Source organism: Eschrichtius robustus, chromosome 17, assembly GCF_028021215.1.
Source record: "Eschrichtius robustus isolate mEscRob2 chromosome 17, mEscRob2.pri, whole genome shotgun sequence".
NCBI classification, from domain to species: domain Eukaryota; kingdom Metazoa; phylum Chordata; class Mammalia; order Artiodactyla; family Eschrichtiidae; genus Eschrichtius; species Eschrichtius robustus.
Window position 1 is genome coordinate 70,287,125 of NC_090840.1, and position 20,466 is coordinate 70,307,590.

The 20,466-nt window shown below is 39.3% G+C and overlaps 1 protein-coding gene across 2 annotated transcripts in view; it reads left to right on the forward strand.

The window, feature by feature from the left end:
* Positions 1-3,628: 3,628 nt before the first annotated feature.
* TBC1D31 (TBC1 domain family member 31) overlaps positions 3,629-20,466 on the forward strand; it is a 60,391-nt gene continuing 43,553 nt past the window's right edge. Inside the window, exons 1-4 of one of the 2 annotated variants that reach the window (XM_068525895.1) lie at positions 3,629-3,821; positions 7,544-7,690; positions 11,308-11,423; positions 14,985-15,163. In XM_068525895.1, the coding sequence (XP_068381996.1) occupies positions 3,745-3,821; positions 7,544-7,690; positions 11,308-11,423; positions 14,985-15,163 (519 nt within the window). In that variant the 5' untranslated portion in view covers positions 3,629-3,744. The remainder of the gene's footprint in view (positions 3,822-7,543; positions 7,691-11,307; positions 11,424-14,984; positions 15,164-20,466) is intronic. The other variant, XM_068525896.1, reaches the window with a different exon arrangement.

Genomic DNA, 20,466 nt, shown 5'->3' on the forward strand with positions numbered 1-20,466 from the left:
GTTAGCAGCATGACACATATTTCTGTTTTTACTGATGAAACAGAACTCTTTCCTGTGCAATGTCGGCTTTCCTACACAATATGTCAACGGACCTTTGTCATCCAACTGTTGCCTGTTTGGATTCCTTCCACGGTGACTGACTTGGTCAACCCTTCATCCATATTAATGGTTTCTATGCATTCAAAGACATGTTCAAGAGAATGAAAAAACAAGACAAAGACTAGAAGAAAATATTTGCAAAACATAAACATGATAAAAGGCCTATATCCAGAACATATACAGAATCCTCAAAACTCAATAATAAGAAAACAACCCAATTATAAATCGGGCAAAAGATTTGAGCAGATATATGCAGAAGGCAAATAATCCCATGAAAAGATACTGAACGTCATTCGTCATTCCAGAAATGGAAATTAAAATCACCATGAAAGGGACTTCCCTGGTGGTCCAGTGGTTAAGACTCCGAGCTTCCACTGCAGGGGGTGTGGGTTCAATCCCTGGTCAGGGAACTAGGATCCCACACAAAATAAACTCACCATGAAGTACCACAACACTCCTAGAACGGCTGTAATGACAAAGACTCATCATAGATGTGAAGTATCTGAAACTATCCTACACTATCCAGTATCGGTGGTATGTAAAATGACAATTACTTTGAAAATGACTGATACTTTCTTAAAAAGTTAAACCTACACTTACCATATGGCCCAGCCATTCCACATCTAGGAATTTACTCACCAGAAATGAAAACATATATTTATACAAAGACTTGAACAGGAATGTCCATAACAGCTTTCTTTGTAATCGCCAAACACTGCAAACAATCCCAATGTTCATCAACAGCTGAATATACCACTAATTGTGGTATATCAATACCATGGAATACTACTCAGCAATAAAAACATATACACCACTGATATACCCAACAACATAGTTGACTCTCAAAATAATTATGCTGAATGAAAGAAACTGGATCAAAAAAAAAAAAGATTACCTAGTTTAACACCCATTTGTATAAATTTCTAGAAAATATTAACTAATCTGAAAGGCAGAAAGCAGATCAGTGGTTGCCCATGGACAAGGTGGGGTAGGGATAAAAAGAGATTGCAGAGAGGCAGAAGGAAAATTTTGGTGGTGATGGATATATTCATTATCTTGATTATGGTCATGGTTTCACAGGAATATACTTATGTCAAAACTTATAAACTTATACACTTTAAATATGTACAGTTTATTAAATGCGAACTATACCTCAATAAAGCTGAAAAATATCTATGTATAGTATGCATCAGTTATCGACTACGTAATGATCCAAGAAGGAACTAGAAAATGGTCTACCAACTTGGGTTACTAAATTGGGAGATTAGGGACTTCCCTGGTGGTCCAGTGGTTAAGACTCTGCGCTTCAAATGCAGGGGGTGCAGATTCGATCGCTGGTCGGGGAACTAAGATCCCACAGGCCACGTGGTGCGGCCAAAAAAAAAAAAAAAGAGAAGAGAAAAAATTGGGAGGTTGGCAGCCATGGGTGCACATCTCTTCGGTTGCCAGCCTGACCTTCAGATCTGGTCCAACTAAATCCAAAGGTAAGTGAAAAGTGGGTGTCCAGAAGATCTGTAACATGGACACCTCTTTACCAGTGTATCTGAAATTGGATAGGATGGTCACATAGGTTGTGACAACCCATACAAGCTGAGCTGCAGGCAGGTTAAACCAGAGTAGTTGAGGAAATCATTCAGCAGATCTGTCTCTGCTACTGATAAAAAGTTGTATGGTTACCTGTGTGAGACACAAATATGGGAAATAACCTGTTTCAAGTTAGGTGCCCTTAAGCTTAACACCTTAAATATCCTGACTAATAATGCAAACATTCATACATACAGTTTATTACCATCTCAAGTCCAATAAATAAAAATATAAAAAAATAAAAATAAATAAAAAAATAAAAATCTCCTCTGCAAAGGGTTACTAAGAGTTGTCTCTCAGGGCCACCCCTTGATAACAATATAAAAAGTTTAAAAATCCACACTGCTGGGCTTCCCTGGTGGCGCAGTGGTTGAGGATCTGCCTGCCAATGCAAGGGACACGGGTTCGAGCCCTGGTCTGGGAAGATCCCACAAGCCGCGGAGCAACTAGGCCCGTCAGCCACAACTACTGAGCCTGCACGTCTGGAGCTTGTGCTCCGCAACAAGAGAGGCCGCGATAGTGAGAGGCCCGCGCACCGCGATGAAGAGTGGCCCCCGCTTGCCGCAACTGGAGAAAGCCCTCGCACAGAAACGAAGACCCAACACAGCCATAAATAAAGAAATAAATATTAGAAAAAAAAGAAATCCACACTGCTAAATTTTTGTGAGCGTTTTGTATTTCTGCTAGAGTTTGCGCTTTTTAAATATCATGGTCATATAATTTTGTAAAAAGTCATTTTTCTACCTGTAGTGGGTTGAACGGTGGACCCCGGAAATATATACCCAGGGCGTAATGCCCAGAACGTGTGAATGTTACCTTACTTGGAAAATGGGTCTTTGCAGGTGTAAGTAAGTTAAGGATCTTGAAATGAGGAGATTATCCTAGATTATCCAGGTGGGCCCTAAATCCAAGGACAGGTGTTCTTATAAGAGAGAAGCAAAGGGAGATTTGAGACAGAGATTAGCGGAAAAGACAAGGCTTGGTGAAGATGCAGGCAGAGAATGGAGTGATGTGGTCCCATGCCAAGGAAGCCAGCAACCACCAGAAGCTGGAAGAGGCAAAGTAACCTTCCCTAGGGCCTCTGGAGGGAGTGACCTGCCAACACTTTGATTCAGACTCTGGCCTCCAGAACTGTGAGAGAATAAATTTCTGGTGTTTTAGCCACCAAGTTTGTGGCACAAAGCCTCAGCAAACCAATACACTACCTCATAAAGCACTAAAGATGAAGGTGACAGTATTAGCAATGTTGTAGGTTTGCTATGAGGATTAAACAACTTAAATGAGTTAATAGTCCCAAAGCACTTAGAAGAGTGTTTGATACTTAGTAAGCACTATACAAGTTCTAAGTAAATATTTACCAAAAAGAGTTTCTCTGGCGTCAACGCAACTGGTTGTTGATGACATTGCTTTACTGGTGCAGGACTGGTGGATCCGACGCCATAATACTGGAGCTTCTTGTTAGACTACGGAGTTAAAGCAACATTCATGACGATGATGAAAAGGTCAAGAAGAGTGGACTCCATCAAGGTTCTTTTTGAACCCGAATGTTCTATAAAAGGAACCCTTCAATTCTCAATGCATTTGGGTCCTTGCTTCTCTATTAGTTGTCTTACAACTCCTCAATCCCTAAACGCAACGTGAAACGGGATCTGGGGGCCCTGGGGAAAAGTCACTTTTATTGCTTCCGTTGAAAGCCTAAAACCCAGCGAGACCCCCAGAAAGCAGAATTCCCAAGCCGATTCCGCGCGCCAGGTTACACCTGCAGAAAACTACGATTCCCAGAAGGTTTTGGGGGGTTGGGTGGGGAGAACGCACCGCGAAAGGGGGCGGAGTCTAAGGGAGACGGTCGTAGGCCGATTCCATTGTCCAGAGCGGGAGGGGTCGCCTGGGCGGGGTTTAGCGCCGTCCGATCGGCGGCCTGCGCGCGCTTGGTACGGTCGGCGGGGATCCGGGCGGCCGCGGCCGGCGCTCAAGTTTCCCGGGCAGGAAGCGCGGGGCCTGCCGGAAAGGCGCTGGTACCGTTGTCCGCTGGACCGGCGGCGGTCTCGCGTGGACTGCGACATGCAGAGCATAAACGTGGGCAACAAGGAGAGCGGCAAGATATGGCACCGCAAACCATCCCCGGCCACTCGGGACGGGTAAAGGCTGCGGCGGGAGGCGCGCGCTGTGGAGGCGGATGGCCGCCGGCGAGGGGCGGGTCCGCGGCTTTGGCGAGGCGTTTGAGGGGCTGTTGGGAAGGATCTCGGGAAGGGGTGCGGGGGTCGGATGGAGGTTCGGGTCCTGGCTCTGATCCTGCCCCGGATACCTGGGTTGGGTGACCTCCAGAAACCCAGGTGCCCTGAGTTTCATGATCCTTTGAGACCCCCCCTCCCTGTACTGGGGACGGGGTCTCATTAGGATCAACGTGGAGCGGGAGGTCCTGATTTATGCCAGGGAATTTGAGTTTCTGATGAGTACCCGGACTGCCTGCCTTAATTAACACAGGATCCCTGTAGTATTCCTGGCACGCAGTAGATGCTCAGTAAATATTCGTTAGTTATTCCAGCTGGGAAAGAACTCAGGAGGAGGAACTGATGCGGGAGGAGGAGAGCAATGCACTTCTCCCCCTTCCAAATGCCGCAGTTTATCCATCCTTGAATCATTGTTTGTATTGAGGCAAGCATTTGCTCATCGACTATTTGATGAGCATTTACTATGTGCCAAGCTTGTAAGCGCTGAGGGACAGCTGTGGACCAAAACAAACTTCTGGTTCTCTTGGAGTTTACGTATTAACGTGTATGGTGGTGATAGTGGTGGAGGAAGGGGTTACGGTTTACAAGGTAGGGCACTCTTTCTAGTAAGGCTAGCGTTGCTGCTGCTTTTTTTTTTTTTTTTTTTTCATAAACTTTATTTCTTTAGGACAGTTTTAGGTTCACAGCAAAATTGAGAGGAAGGTACAGAGATTTCCCATATACCCCCTGTCCCCACACATGCCTAGCCTCCCCTGTATTAATATTCCTCACCAGATATTTGTTGCAGTTGATGAACCTGCATGAAGACATCATTATTACCCAAATTCCACAGTTAACATTAAGATTCAGTCTTGGTGTTCTACATTCTGCAGGTTTGGACAAATGTATAATGACTCATCCACCATTACAGTCTCGTACAAAGTATGTTCACTGCCCTAAAAATTGCTGTTGCCCTGCCCATTCATCCCTCCCTCCCCAACTCTTCTTTTCATTCAGTTCCCAGGTATCTGTCCTGTGTGAGGCTCTTGTGTGACTTTAATGGAAGCCTTTGTCCCAAAGTGGTGCCATCTTGGTTCCAGTTGCTGCACACAGATTAATCTTATTGCTTCTAATTCCTTAGGATTCCATGGACTTTGCTGCCTCACTTGCACTCATATTTCAGTGTGTTTCTTGTTCTCGTAATTTTTCTGTTGATCTTTGTTTGCTCCTCAACAAATCAGTAGACTTTGAGTGCCAACTACACATCCCCAAAGCACACTGCTACACACTGTACCGTTAGTTTCTTTGGTTTCTGGTTGCTATCAGTCCCCTAACAATACTGCCGTCCCATCAACTCCATTGAATAAACATTTTATATAGAATAGGGGTACTTCGGTAGAGATTTTCATTTCCAAATTTGGAGTTTATGTAAATAGCACCCCTACTTCTCATGTTCTCTAAATGTTGTAAAAGTTAAGCCAACCCACAATAATTCTTTCTTGCTGTTATAAAATATCTAGATATACATGCAAGATTCAAAAAATGAAAGAAACGAGTTTGTGTGCAAATATCCTCATTTGTTTCTTCCACTAAAACATAGCTTTCTTTCTGTTCAATAAAACCCGTTGTTATGGTGTTGAGAGAAGCAAGGAGCACTGACTGTGGAGTCAGATGGACTTTAGTTGAAGTAAATGTCCACTCACTAGCTCTGTGACCTTGGGCACGTTAATCTCTTAGGCTGTAAGTGAAGATAATCATACTTAACAGCAAGATTGTCTTAGTGAATTAGTGTCTCATGCATCTTGGTGTTCAGTAAATATTTGATGTTTTTACTATGTTTAGGGACTGAGGAACTCTGTCAGGCAAATTGTGAGCAATTGAAAAGCCGTTCTAAAATAAATATTTGCAGGTGTGATTTATATGAAAAATCAGAAGGACAGAATTTTGCAATTAACTGATTATATCATGATGATAGGGTTATAATCAAATTATTAGTGTTTTTCTGTATTTTCCGTATTTTGAACAGTGATCATGTAATTTTGCAATCCAGATACATAATAAATGTTACAGAAAAAAGACTGGAGGGAAAAGTCATTTGCTTGGGCTGAGTTTAATTGCCAGGGAACATTTTGATGTTGTTACTTAGTATTTCAATACATTTATTCCCCCCATTTCCCTTTGGGAATGTCAAACAAAAACCAGAGCTGGACAGTAGTTAAAGTAAACACAGACTGTATTCAGGACTGTTGCAATAGAGGAAACAAGACCTCAGGGTAGAACTGGGCTCAGTTCTGAATACAGCCTGGGCAAGTGGGAAGCTATAGCCAAGGAGAAGGGTGGGGGTCGGTGGATGGAAGATTACTAAGAGAAAACATCTGGGGTTAAGGGAGTTCTGGCTAAATCTACCTCACAGGATTCCTGCTGAAGACAGGCCCAGGTGATCAGACATCACTTGGGAGATGGGGGAGGATGAGGAACCCATCAGATGTCAAGGACAGTAGTATTGAGGGTAGGGGGTTCTGATTAAACTGACTAAGCAGCATTCTTGCTAAAATTAGATTTTACAAGGGAGTGCACAGAAGGGCCTAGGAGAAGGTTTGGTAGCCTGACTAAAGTTTGGTCAAGCCAAGAATCTTTGTCAGGGACTAGATAAAAATAATTACTGTTTCACCCAATGAGTCTGAAAGCCTTATTTTTAGATAAACTATAGAAAATGTTTGATATACTTAATTCAATGTAGTGTTTTTTAAATGAAGTGATAATGAGGCAGATGTTTCTAATGTTAAAATTCAAATTCGTAGAAAGTCAATTAAGATTAAAAATTTCATGATTTGAAAACTTGTTGCAGGAGAGAATGGGATTTTTCTGGTCTTCGTGACCCAAATATAAACACATATATTATTTTAAAGAGTTAGTTAATTTGTGCTACAAGTTTTATAACAGTTTTCTTTTCAGCAGATACATGGTACATGATCTTCCTCTCAAAAAATAATCGCTTTAGACAAATGTACCTGAAAATAAAACTCATGTACACTTGGAACATTCTGTAATCACAAAAAAAAAAAATCTCATTAGGATATCTTAAAATTAGGATATTGAATTGAAATTTTTCTTACATATGGTAGCTTGTGATTTATATAAAACTCACTGCTTTTCACTAATTACTTCATTGTTTTTATCATGGGTCTCTTGCTTGATGTAACAATTCAATTACTCAATCAAAAATACATTTTCTTATCATATCCTGTTGTCTATGACTTAATCACAGTTTATAAATCTCTTCATATGTGTGTTTATATTTTTTAGTGTCTGTCTTTACTACTAAACTGAAAGCTTCCTGAGGGCAGGGCCCCTGTCTATCAACTACTCTTAGCTCCTGGCTTGTTCAGTGTCTGACACCCTGGGTTTTCAGGTATCTGATAAATACATGAATGGTAGCTACTTTGACAATAGCTTCCTGGACAGTTTTCAGAAATCCTTGTAGGGTTGCTTCTAGGAGAGGCAGAGGAACAGCAGCAGGAGGAGAGGGAAGATGGGGTAGGCAGAAAACTTCAGCATTAGTGCGGCCTACTACAAAATCCATAGTTTTCATGACAACAAGTAATGCTTGACATAGAATTTAATGGGTTTTGTTTTTGTTTTTTTGACAGAATTATAGTGAACATCATTCACAACACTTCTGACTACCTGCCCAAAGTTTTACGGTTTTTGAATGTGGCTTTTGATAGCTCAGGTGATTCTTTAATTGCTGGGGACCATCAAGGAAATATCTATGTTTTTGACTTGTATGGAAACAGGTGAGCAGATACTTTGGATATTTACCAAGTAATTAATTCCTTGACTATTTTAGTACCTGCTATTAATTATTCATTCAGAAAGATTTATTAAGTTCTTACTGTATTTCAGGCACTTTGTAAAACTCTGTCCTAAGTGTTGGTAGAGTAACGTGAGAAAGAATAGAAAGATAAAATAGTTAGATTTTTTTTTTTCAGAGAATTAAAGTTCTGGTTTTAACAGCATCTCTAGTAGCTTTTTTTCCCTTAAATTTAAAATTTTATTATTGCTAATTTATCAGTTAATGTCTGTCAGTTGTTTAGAAAGAACACAGTTTCCTTTGTACATTATTGTCAGCATACTAGATCTAGGAGTTTTAAAGAATTGATCTTCACTCTTCCTCGTCTTCTCTTCCTTTGCCGAACAATTAGTGAAAAAGCAATTACTTGGGATTGATTAAGGCAGGCATCTGTGCAGTGAGAGTGAGTGGGTGGGAGGAAAAACTGTGTTAGCCCAGCCAGAGAGTCAGAATGTGTCTGCCTGGGGGCAGGGCAATCATGGGAAAGAGGGGAGGTTTGGTCAAATGAATAAATAGACTGAGGATGATGGGGGCCAGATTCCTCACTATTGGAAAGGGGAGTTACAAACATGGAAAGGGAGGAAACTCGACTGAACCCTGTGGAACTGGATTGTAATTGGGTATATCTGTGTGAACTCCTGGTTTTGAGCTTATATAGACAGACATAGAAATGAACAGAGGTGTGTGTATGAGAAAGTGAATGAATTATATGTACATATATTTCCTAGCTTTGTCCACTCATAGGACCTGGGAGCAGTAACACCGCAGTAGTCATGAATATACCTAGTGGCCAGTTCTTTTCTAAATATCACTCTCTGTTACAAGAAATCAGGGATCCTTGCAGAAATAGCCAGTTTCAGGATGGAGGCGGGGAGAGTACAAGATAAGCCTGGAACACCTTGTAGCCAGAAAGAAGGACTTGTTCAGAGAATGATGGGGATGTGTCAAAAAGACATAAACGTCAGCTTGAAGGAGCTCTCTCTGGGCAGATTGGAGACAATTTGCGTTTCAGAATAAATGATAGTGATGGGTCATAACCCACTGAATAAAATAGAAATTTGTGAATTCATGCTGTAATCAACAAACAGATAGTTTAATGAGAATGGATATTTGCATAGTCGCAAAGTACCTCCCCACAAAATATTTATTAATTAAAGAGGAAAAAAAGAGTAATTTTACAGTGAAGAAACCTGACAAACACCACCGTATCAAATGATTAAAATTAAATTAACCAGTAGTGGGACAAATCAAAGTTTGTGTGCCACCTTATAGGGTGCAGTGATAACACAGTGTTGCTTCTCTGATAGTCCTGCCTACCAAAGACAGGCAACCTGAGTCTAATCAGTAGAATCAGCAGGCAAAGCTGAATTAAGGGCATTGTAGAACAAGACTGGCCTGTGATCTTCATAAGGGTCAAGGTCATGAAAGTTGTGGAAAGACTGAAGACTATTCCAGATGGAGGGAGCCTAGACACCTGGCAAGTCAAGGCTTGGACCTGGACTGGTCCCTTTGCTGTAAAGGACATTATTAGGACAATGGGCAAAACTGGGGTCTGGGGATTAGATGGTAGTAATATATAAATGTAATTTTCTAATTTTGATGGTTATATTTTGATTATATAGCAGAATTTCCTTGTCTGTAGGAAACGTGATCTCAGTAACTTATTCTCAAATAGTTCAGGGAAAGAAGAGGTCATATATGATTTATCTATCTGTGATTAACTAGGTAGAAATCTGTAAATCATTGTTTCTACTCCTTACCAAAAAAATAATGGTCACAGTTTTCCCACCCTTTATTCTCGCTAACCTACCCAGCCAGTTCCCAGTCTTAAATCAATACACCTGTCTCTTCTTTGCTCCCACTAAATAACAGACTAAACAAAATAAAAGTAATTGTTGATTGACTTCATTACAGAGTAATGAACTTCAGCATCAGTGATGCTAGTACTTCATTTGCTTATATCTATTGTCATTTACTTTTCCCATTCTTCTCTGAATATTCCAAACTTTTACCAATTTCCATGATTCCGTATGTTCAGACTCTACTCTGATTCTGACTGCCTAGCCTCCTAATTCATGAGAAAATAGACGCCCTCAAGCTTCCCTTTCTTCTCCCCCATCACAACCTCAAATATATCTGTAAGTTCAACCATCCATAACTCCTTGCCACTTCATTTGTAGAAATAGGTGATCCTAATTTCTTCCAGCGCTAATCTCTATCTTCTATGGCTGCCCTTAGGGCTTTGCACCATGAGTATTCCTCTCTTTTATTCTGGCCACTGTCCCTTTTCTCTCTGTAAATATTCACATCTGGGCAGAGGTGTAAGTGGCATAGCTGTGACTTGAAATCAGCCCTGTCTGATTCTAAAGCCCACTGCAGTGGGCTCCCTCTTCCTAATCGCCTAATCCAGTGGTCTCTTTTCAATTCTGTTTGGGCATCTGTCCCTGGCCTGCTTCCTTCCATATTCTAGGTATTCTCTTTAATAATCTTACCACCATCAAGCCTCAGACTTCAGCTGCCACGAAACATTGTTAACTCAGACCTGCTTCTGCCACCCACTGAGGAGCTTCTAGGTTGGCCTGTCTAATGCGGTGACTACTAGCTGCATGGAGCTCTTTAGCCCCTGAGAGGTGGCTAGTCCAAACTGAGATGGGTTTTGAAGACTTACTATGAAAAAAAAAAATTTAAAATATCTCTAACAGTTTTTTATTAATGAAATGTTAAAACGATAATATTTTAGATACACAGTGAATTAAGTTAAATATGTTAAGATTAATTTCATATGTTTCTTTTTACTTTTTTTATGTGGCTCCTAGAAAATTTTAAATTATGCATGTGGCCTGCATTCCATTTCTTTTGGACAGCACGGCTCTAAATGCTTTTCAAGGGCCTTAAACGCGACATGTTTAAAACCAGAATGATTATTTCCTACCCCCATGTGTGTTCCTCTTTTGCCTAAGCCTGAAAACTTCATTTTTTGGTAAATGAAACTCTGGCTAGGTGCCAAGTACTCTGCTAAGCACTTAACATACATTATTTCATCTAATCATCAGATATTATTTCATTTAACTGTCACAACAACCTTATGAGACATCTTTAATTATCTTCATTTCACGTGTGAGGAATTCCTGATTCCTCCCTCTTCACCCCGCGTTCCATGCATCACCAGGCCTTTCTCCACTTGACCTCTGACACCTCTCCTGTTCGTCATTTCCATTTTATACCCATAACTCTGGTTGAGAGTCTCTGTAGTAGCTTTCTTAGTCATCTCTTCTTGTCCCCCTGTCCATTTGCCATCTCTGCCAGGATCCTCTTCCTGAAGGGCATGCCTGACCATGAGTCTGCTGTGCTCAAAAATTCTTGATGGCTTCCCATTCTGTGTAAGTAAAATCCAAACTCCTTTCCATAGCAGGTAGCACTCTTCGTAATCTGTTTTTGTTCTGCCAAAATGGGAGCTCATTTTTCTGGGTTTCATTTTCTTCATCTCTAAGGACTCCTCCAATGTGAAATTTTACAACTGTTGGAAGAATTTCTGATACTAACGCAGTCATCTCTTCATAGGTTTAATCTTGTTCAGCGAACATCGCAAGCTTGCACAGCTCTGGCCTTTAATCTTCATAGGAAGTCTGAATTCCTTGTGGCGTTAGCTGATTATTCTATTAAATGTTTCGATACAGGTAAGAAGTCCTGTTTCTCTTTTGAAGCAGAGTGAAATGTAGACAGAAATACTGCAAGGAGTTGGCTGATATGTATAGTCTGAGGGATCAGACCCCACCCGATGACCCTCACTTCAGACACTAGCCACAGGTTTGGGGGTCCCAGGGCCATCCTCACATCAGATCAACAGACTACAAACTCAGGGTTCCCCACAACTACCCTCAGGTTTGGGAGTTCACTAGAATGACTCACAGAATTCAGGGAAGCACTATGCTGATGGTTATAGTTTTGATGTAGCGAAAGGATACAAATTAAAACTAGCCAAAGGAAGAGACGCATAGGGTGGAATCTGGGAGGCTCACAAAAGAGAAGCTTCCATTGTCCCCAGAGACACATTACCCTCCCGGCATCAATGTGTGGCCATCCGCACCGAGTATTGCCACACCGGGAAGTTCACCCAGGCTCTGACTTCCAGAGTTTTTATTGAGGCTCCATAACATAGGCATGATTGGATTATTGCCCACTTGATTAAACTCCATGTCCAGCCCTCCTCTTCTCTGGAGGTTGGGCTGACATCATGTGGCCGAAAGCCCCAACCTTCCAGTCACTCGCATGGTTGGTCTTTCTGGTGTGGCCAGTCCCCACTCTGAGGTTCTCTCCTTAGCATAAGCCATCTGCTGTTGTCCAGGGACCTACCACAAATAACAAAGACACTCCTACCACTGGAGTAATTCCAAGGGTTTAGAGGTTGCTTCCTTGGAGCCTGGACAAAGGCCCTACCTCTCTTTGAAGGCCAAATTCCTTACTACACAGGTACAAGAATAAACACTTTTTAAATATAACCTATGTATTTTATACCACATTATATATATTTTTTTTTTTTTAATTTTATTTTTTTATTTATTTACTTATGGCTGTGTTGGGTCTTCGTTTCTGTGCGAGGGCTTTCTCCAGTTGCGGCAAGCGGGGGCCATTCTTCATCGTGGTGCGCGGGCCTCTCACTATCGCGGCCTCTCGTTGCGGAGCACAGGCTCCAGACGCGCAGGCTCAGTAATTGTGGCTCACGGGCCTAGTTGTTCCGCGGCATGTGGGATCTTCCCAGACCAGGGCTCGAACCCGTGTCCCCTGCATTGGCAGGCAGACTCTCAACCACTGCGCCACCACGGAAGCCCTATACCACATTATATTTTTTAATAGAGAACTTAGAGTTCTGTAAACTGAACTTATTATTAAGAAAAAAAAAAAATCTCAACTGCATTGTTTTTTCTTGTTATTAATGTAACCTATGTATTATAATATTTAGAAAAATTATAAATAATAATAAGAATGGTAGTAATAGTGATAGCTAACACTTATATAGTGTTTACTCCTTGCCAGGTACTGTTCTATGATTTTATACATATTAATTAATTTTACTCATCATACTAACCGACAAAGATGGATACTCTTGTTATGCCCATTTTGCAGATGAGGAAATTGAGGCACAGAAGTCACTTGACTAAGTGCCCACAGCTTGGTAAGCGGTGGAGCCAGGATTCCTAATCTCGGAGTCAAGCTTCAGGGTCCCTGGTCTTAATCACTAGTACCCTCTCACCGCACATGCAGGAAGAAAAGGCAGTCATCCTGCGGTAATGCCCAGAGACACAGTCAGTGTTTTTATAACAGGGACTGATCTTTCCAATCTGTTTTCTATGCATATACCTTTTTCACACTCTAACAAATATATGATCATCCTATTGTTTGGTGGAATCACTTCCTTACCACATGAAAATTTTATATATTTAAGATCAGTACTTAGTAATCATACTCTATAAGTGTTTGCAATACCATAATTATTTAGCCTATTACCTATTGATGGACTTTAAACTGTTTCCAATTTTTGATATTACAAACACTGCTGTCACTGAAGTTCTGAAAAACTAAGTCTTTAAACTCCTGTGTGATTGGTTTCCTCGGATTTTATCCATTCTCTCCTCCTCTCGTCTTAGTTTTATCTTTTTATAGTGTCTTCTGTCTTATGGAAACCCCTGTTAGCCAAGCCCCTTCCTCAGATGCCGTCTCTGCTTCCCCAACTACCTCCCTTTCTTTGCTGCCAAATCCTGCTTCTTCACAGCATCCAGTGATGGATTCTGACGCTTAGTCCCCCCATCCAGGCTTCCAAGACTGCTGTCTCCAAGGTCTTTAGTAACCTCTGATTGTGTAAATCCTCTTTATCCTTTTCATTTTGTTTCTCCATAGCTTTTAACACTTTGGGTTACTTCAAGAGTCTTAGTTTTCTACTGTTACCTCTCTTGGTTTTACTTTTCCGACTCTTTCTTTTCTGGGTTCTTTTAATGGTTCCTAGACTTTTGGGCATTTGACCCAATTAAAAAGAAAAAGTAGAGGAACCAACATAGGTTGTCAACTTTTAATTTTGCTGATTGACATTGGAAAAAAAACAATATAACTTCATTTCATAAAACAAGGGATTTTTTTTTAAACATAGAAGGATACAATAGATTAAAAGGTAGTACTTTAAACTTAACTTTATGAAAAACTCATTACATTATCCTTTTCTCATTTCACTGAAGGCCAATGAAAAATTGATCATTGAGTAATGCCAGACTTCAGACTGGTGTTTGGAAACCACTCCTCCCTTCCCAAGGGTTTATCTGTTCCTCTATCTTCAGTTTTGACCTACTCTGTGTCTTAATGTTTCCCAGATTTACATCTTGCTTTCTGACTGTTCTCCCCACTTCCATCTTTCTGGAGGAAAAAAATCAGACCATAAAAGTATACCATGCCTATTATAGAAAACTTGGAGACACAGAAAAACGTAAAGAGAAAGTAAAAATCACTGTAATTTTATTACCCATTGATAATTATTATGAAGAGTTTTTGGTGTTTTCTCTACCAGACTGTTTTCTCTGCTTGTGTGCCACACACACACGTACACACACCAAATCAATTTTAAAAATCAAATTTGTTACCTCTTCTCACACTGCTAAGTCTGTCCCTCCTTGTGTATTTATGTCAGGTAGTAGAATTACCACCTGCTTATGGAACTAAACCGGAGCCACTGGAGTCTCAACTCCTCTTTTGTCTCAACACATCCATTTAATCACTGAGTCCTTTGATATTTCTTTTGTAGCTCTTGAGTTGGTTCCTTTCTCCATTGCCACATTCTTAGTATAGACCCTCCTTATCTCCTGCCTGGGTTATTACAGCAACAGATAAACTAGTCATTTTGTAATCTCTTCCTCCTTTCTAGTATATCCACCATATCTTCAAAGTGCTTTCTGAAGCAGACCAGATATGGTATTCTTCTGCGTAAAACTATTTCAAGAGAAAGCCCAGACTCCATCACGTCACATTCAAGGGTGTCCTTAAACCCCCTTTCGGCCTCCTCCCCTCCAACCTCGGTGTCACACATGTTACTAACACGTCCTATGGTGCACTTCATCAACCAGCCACCGGCTTCCGTTCTTTTTAGATGTTAACGGAGATGGAGGGACCTCACATAATCCCTAGCCATCAACTGAATCAGTTCTCGGATGAAATACAGGGTTTGACCTGTATAACTGTTTTCCTTTTTCCCACAGTCACCAGGGAGCTAGTTAGCTGGATGAGAGGACATGAATCATCCGTGTTCTCGATCTCTGTGCACGCATCCGGGAGATACGCCATCACTACTTCTTCTGATACAGCACAGCTATGGGACTTGGATACCTTCCAAAGAAAAAGAAAGCTGAATATTCTCCAGTCTGTGGGTATACAAAAGGTCAGTGAAGGGGGACACATCTTGGTCTGTTGTGCTTCTCAGGCTAGTTTCTTGATCAGCAGAATATAGATATTGTAAGTAATGGTTCAGTTTGTCCCACTTAGCTATGCCTTCATAACTCAGCAACAAGCAAACCTTTTTTTTTTTTTTTTTTAATTATTATTATAGTGTGTAACTTCAACTTTAGTTAGGTGTTAGTTTTTACTTAGCTGGTTGATTTTGTTTTATTTCTTAACCCAATTATGAAAAATTTCAAATATATAGCAGATTTGTAAGAATTTCACAGTAAACACACGTACACCCGTGGTCTAGATCCTACTATACTATACTTTACTGTACTTACATGTTAGTAAACTATATTATGGATCTATCCATCTTTCTGTCCCTCTGTTTATTAACTCATCTTTTTTTTTTTTTTGCATTTTAAAGTAAATTGCAGACATCAGTGCTTGCCCATCAATGCTTTAAGCCTGCATTTAATTAACTACATTTAATTGGGTTCAGTATTTGTTGATGTAAAATTTGTGTATAATGCACAAATCTTTAAGTATTCATTTATTAGGTTTTGACAAATACATACACTTTTGTAACATGTGCAGACCTATTATTACCATCATCCCAGGAAGTTCCATTATATCCCTTCCCAGGTAAGCACTCCTCTGATGTTTTTCCACCACAGGTTAGTTTTATCTGTTCTAAAATTTCACATAAGTAGAGCTGGTCAGTAATGGTATGTGTAAAAGCTTTTCTCATTCAACGTCATGTTTTTGAGATTCATCCATGCTGTTGTATGTGTCAGTAGTTTGTTCCTTTTTATTGCTGATCAGTATTCCATTGTACACATATATCACTTTTTTAAAAATCCATTTCTTTTGCTTTTAAGGTTTTTTTTTTTTCTTCTATTTGATTAGCTAAATGCTATTTTCAGGATTGTCTGCATCTCCCATTTAATTATTTTGCCTCAGGTTATATTATACATGCAGTATTGCTTTTAATTTCTTGGTTATTAACATGAACAGCTAGCAGTGCATGTCAACCAAAAATTTATTTTGTAGTCTCCACGGAAATCTCAGAGATCTTAATAATTTAAAAAAGATAAAAGCTATAGCCAGCTTACTCATCAGGTATTTAGGCCAAATGCCTTAGTAGGTCTTTTATTCTTTAACTGCTTTAATACTTAAATTGAATTTTAAATTCTAAGGTAGAGAACATTGAAAGTTGAACCCACAGTGGAAACAGTCATGAAACAATGACACAAAAACCATCTGTTCTTCTTACCATGAAATTAGAATTAGTATACATGGAATAGTTGCCAGTTTTAGCCTTGCCTTGGTCATTCAGACATTTTAGTTTAAAAAATAGGATTCCAAATGTTTGTGATAAGAGAATAAAATTAAATGTAGTAAATGTGAATACAGTATGCAGTATACATTTAAGTATATTCGAAAATAATAGAACATCATAGTCTATAAGTTACCAGCAAACTTTTCCTCAAAACACCAGATAGTAACCATTTTTGGTTTTGCTGGCCAAGAGCAAAATTGAGGATATTATGTGTGTACTTACATAACCATCTGAAATGAAATAATTTTAAAATGTAAAAGCCATTCTCTCCTGGGCCATACAAGGACTGGAGATGAGCCAGGTGGTTGTCACTCCTGGCTTATTCTGTTGAAAATAGGAAATAGTTATAAACTAATCTTAAAGTGAAAGTTTTATTCTTATCAAGTTTTTATTAAACTTATATTTTTATTGCAGTTTCTGCTTTTATACTTTATTTTTTTTAATATAAATTTATTCATCTTATTTATTTTTGGCTGTGCTGGGTCTTTGTTGCTGTGAGCGAGGGCTACTCTTTCTCTGCGGTGCACAGGCTTCTCATTGTGGTGGCTTCTCTTGTTGTGGAGCATGGGCTCTAGGCAAGCGGGCTTCAATAGTTGTGGCACGTGGGCTCAGTAGTTGTGATACACGGGCTTAGTTGCTCCGCAGCATGTGGGATCTTCCTGGACTAGAGATTGAACCCATGTCCCCTGCATTGGCAGGTGGATTCTTAACCACTGTGCCACCAGGGAAGTCCCTGATTTTATATTTTAAATAAAAGTTTTGTGATTTTTTTTTCCCTTGATGACACATGGTGACACATGATGCTATGGGTTTCATTTTATGATGGCTCTTTTCATCTAAAACGGTCTCCTACCTTTTCTCTTTTTTTCCCATAACATGAATTTTTTTTTTTTTTTTTGAGAGACCAGGCCAGTTAGTTGTGTTGAAAAATGCCCCACATTCTGGATGTGTCTTACTGTTTCCTCATTATGTCATTTAACTTGTTCTCTCACCTGTATTTCTTGTAAACTTGAATTTAGGTCTAAAGTCTTGAGTAGATTCATGTTAAACATTTTTGACAAGCTGTTTACCTTGTGTGTAAGATGAAAATAGTAATAGTGCTTACCTCAGGGTTAGTTTCAGGACTGAATGTGATAATCTATGCAAAGCACTTAGCACGATGCTTGTTTATAGTAAGTGCTTAGTACAAGTTAGCTGCAGCTGCTATTTCTATATTGTCGTTAATGTTATTATTTATTATTGTTATCTAGCTTTATTATGGGATTATCTCAGTGCAATTACATATCTTCTTAAAAAGCTATAAAGGAACTGTATTCTTTTTCTTTTGAACTATATTAAATAGATGCACAATCCCTTATTAGCAACTCAGAAACCCAGATGTTTTTTAATTCATTTTGTGGCAAAATCTGATTGGAATTCATCTAGCAGCAAAATCTGAACTAAATTGACATGAGGCTGAAATATTAATATGTTTGAGTATGGAGTATTGCTCCAAGTCACTGGGGGTTCTACATAATATTACAGAATATGCATTATATTACCTTTCTCAAATTGGAAGTAATTCTGAATTCTGGAACACATCTGTCCCTAAAGGTTTCAGATAAGGAACTACAGACCTTTGATTTCAAAATGTTTTTAAAGAACTTACCACTCCATCCTCTTTCCACTGACTTTTGTACCTAGCAATAGCGGTAATTAACACTAATAGTAATAGATACCAATTGTTGAGTCCTTACTATGTACTTAACACTTTGTTTTGTTATTTTTAAGCTTAAATAATCCTAAAATCATTATTCTCATTTTACAATTGGGGAAACTGCACTTCAGAAAGTGTCACATAGTTTATGAAAGGGTTGCAGTTTTGAACCGAAGCTTGTTTCACTCTGAAGTCATTCCATTACGCCATACTGCCTCTCAGGTAGACCAATTACATTTCTTCAAATTTTGATTCTTTTTTTTGATACTTGGAGGTAAGATATTTAGCTCTTTAGTTAAAGATTTTGGAACAAATCCTGAGATTTCTAATTACTGTCGTTCAGTATGCATCAGAAAAGGTTTTGTGATGGGTATCAGAAAACATTGAATAGTGTGTTACCGAACTTACTCAGTCTCTGTATACACTAGGCACTCACTAAATTTTTGCTGAATTGTACATTTGACCTTAACTTTCTCTTATTACTATCCTGAACTCTTTAAACTTTGGAAAGAACTCACATACCTCTCAAAAGTGAATTGGGAAGGCTAGGATTTTCATATTTTGTAAGGAAAAACTGCAGCCAGCCCTCCAAAGAGTATATTTTGTTAGTGCTTTTGAAGTTTTTTCTAAGCATTTTATGTTTGTCAGGAGATGACACTATATAAATAATGACATGATTCATTAGGAACAATTTTATAATCATTAAAATCTGGCAATTAAAATCACAAATCTAGTAATGAATAATCATGTCGGCAACAATCTATCACAGCTATGCCTCAAAATAGCAGCTGATGTTCATTAACTTTTAAGCTTTTGCTTCTCCCAGTAGGAATAAACTTTATTACTTTTCTAGAAAAATATTGCTAATTATAATAAAAATTTCAAGTCACTTTTTTTGACATCAGATTTGAAAGTGTTTTAGGGCATTCATTATAGATTATAATGTATTCACTGCAAATTCTTTCTGTAAGACCTTCATATTACAAATCTTCTTAACATAATGAAACTGGCAAAAGACCTACCAGATTGTCTTTGACAGAGTGAGCTCAGGACAAAAGTGAGGAGGAGTTGGATGAGGCAAGGGCATCAGCACCTGATGTAGTTGAGTTACCATTTTTTATTGTCTTACTAGCTTTAGTCCTTAGTAGATTGTTCTAATTACCCAGTGTGTTCCATAGTATATTTTATATGTGTGTATGTATGTTCTTTTAGCACTATTATCAGAAAACAGATACTAGCATATATGTAAATATATATATATTTACAATTCCCTAAAATTCTTACAATAATGTCATTAACTATTAGAATCATTTCCTAATTATATGTATGAAATAGGCTGGGTGACAATAACACAAATTCGTTGCAAGGCTACAGTATTTCATGTAGATGCCTTATTGACCCGTTATTTTTGTAACACTGGGGAAAGCCATGGTAGATGCGTGTTGATGCTGCTTTTCCCCAGGACAGCTCTCTCTCATTACTGTGATGACGGTTATATCCAGATTCTGAATACTCAGAGACACTCCAATCCAGTGCTATAGACGCTGAACACTTCATCCCCAAGGAATGTAGCACTCCCTCTGATGCCAGTAAAATTGTGAAGGTGTGTGATAGATCAGGGGTCGGAATAAGAGGTAACAAATCCTTAAAGGTGCCCTGCCTCCTTGTGAGTCCCTGCCCCTCTCTCTCGCCAACACAGAAAATCACATATTTTAAAAATAATAAAGCTTGTAAAGACACACCAGTAGAAACAACAAGATACATTCAAATGTAAAGTGTTACAATAAGCTATAATTCAGTTAAGAAGGCTGGTCTGGATGGGAAGGAATAAATACCTGGAACTCAGCATTAACTGTTAAAGATGGACATACATATACTGTACAACTCAGAAAAAGGTTCATTCATTCATTTATTCAACAAATGCTGCTGAGCACCTTTACTACATTCTTGTCATTGTGCTCAGCACTGACTACACAAAAATAAACAAGATAGACAAGACCTCTGCCCTCTCAGAAACCAACCAGGGGTCTTCATCCCAAGGCAGCTGTGAGGGATGACACACCTCTCGCTCAATTTTGTCCACAGTGTTTGGGGTCCCATGCATAGAGTGTCTGGGTCGATTTCCTGTGGGCAGACATATGTATAAAGAAATAATAATTATTCTGTAATTCAAAAGAGGAGTGAAGTATAAGACCAAAGCTATATTGAGGAAAAAATAAGGGAAAAAAAAGAATAAATAGCTAGAGCTGTAACTAATGATCAA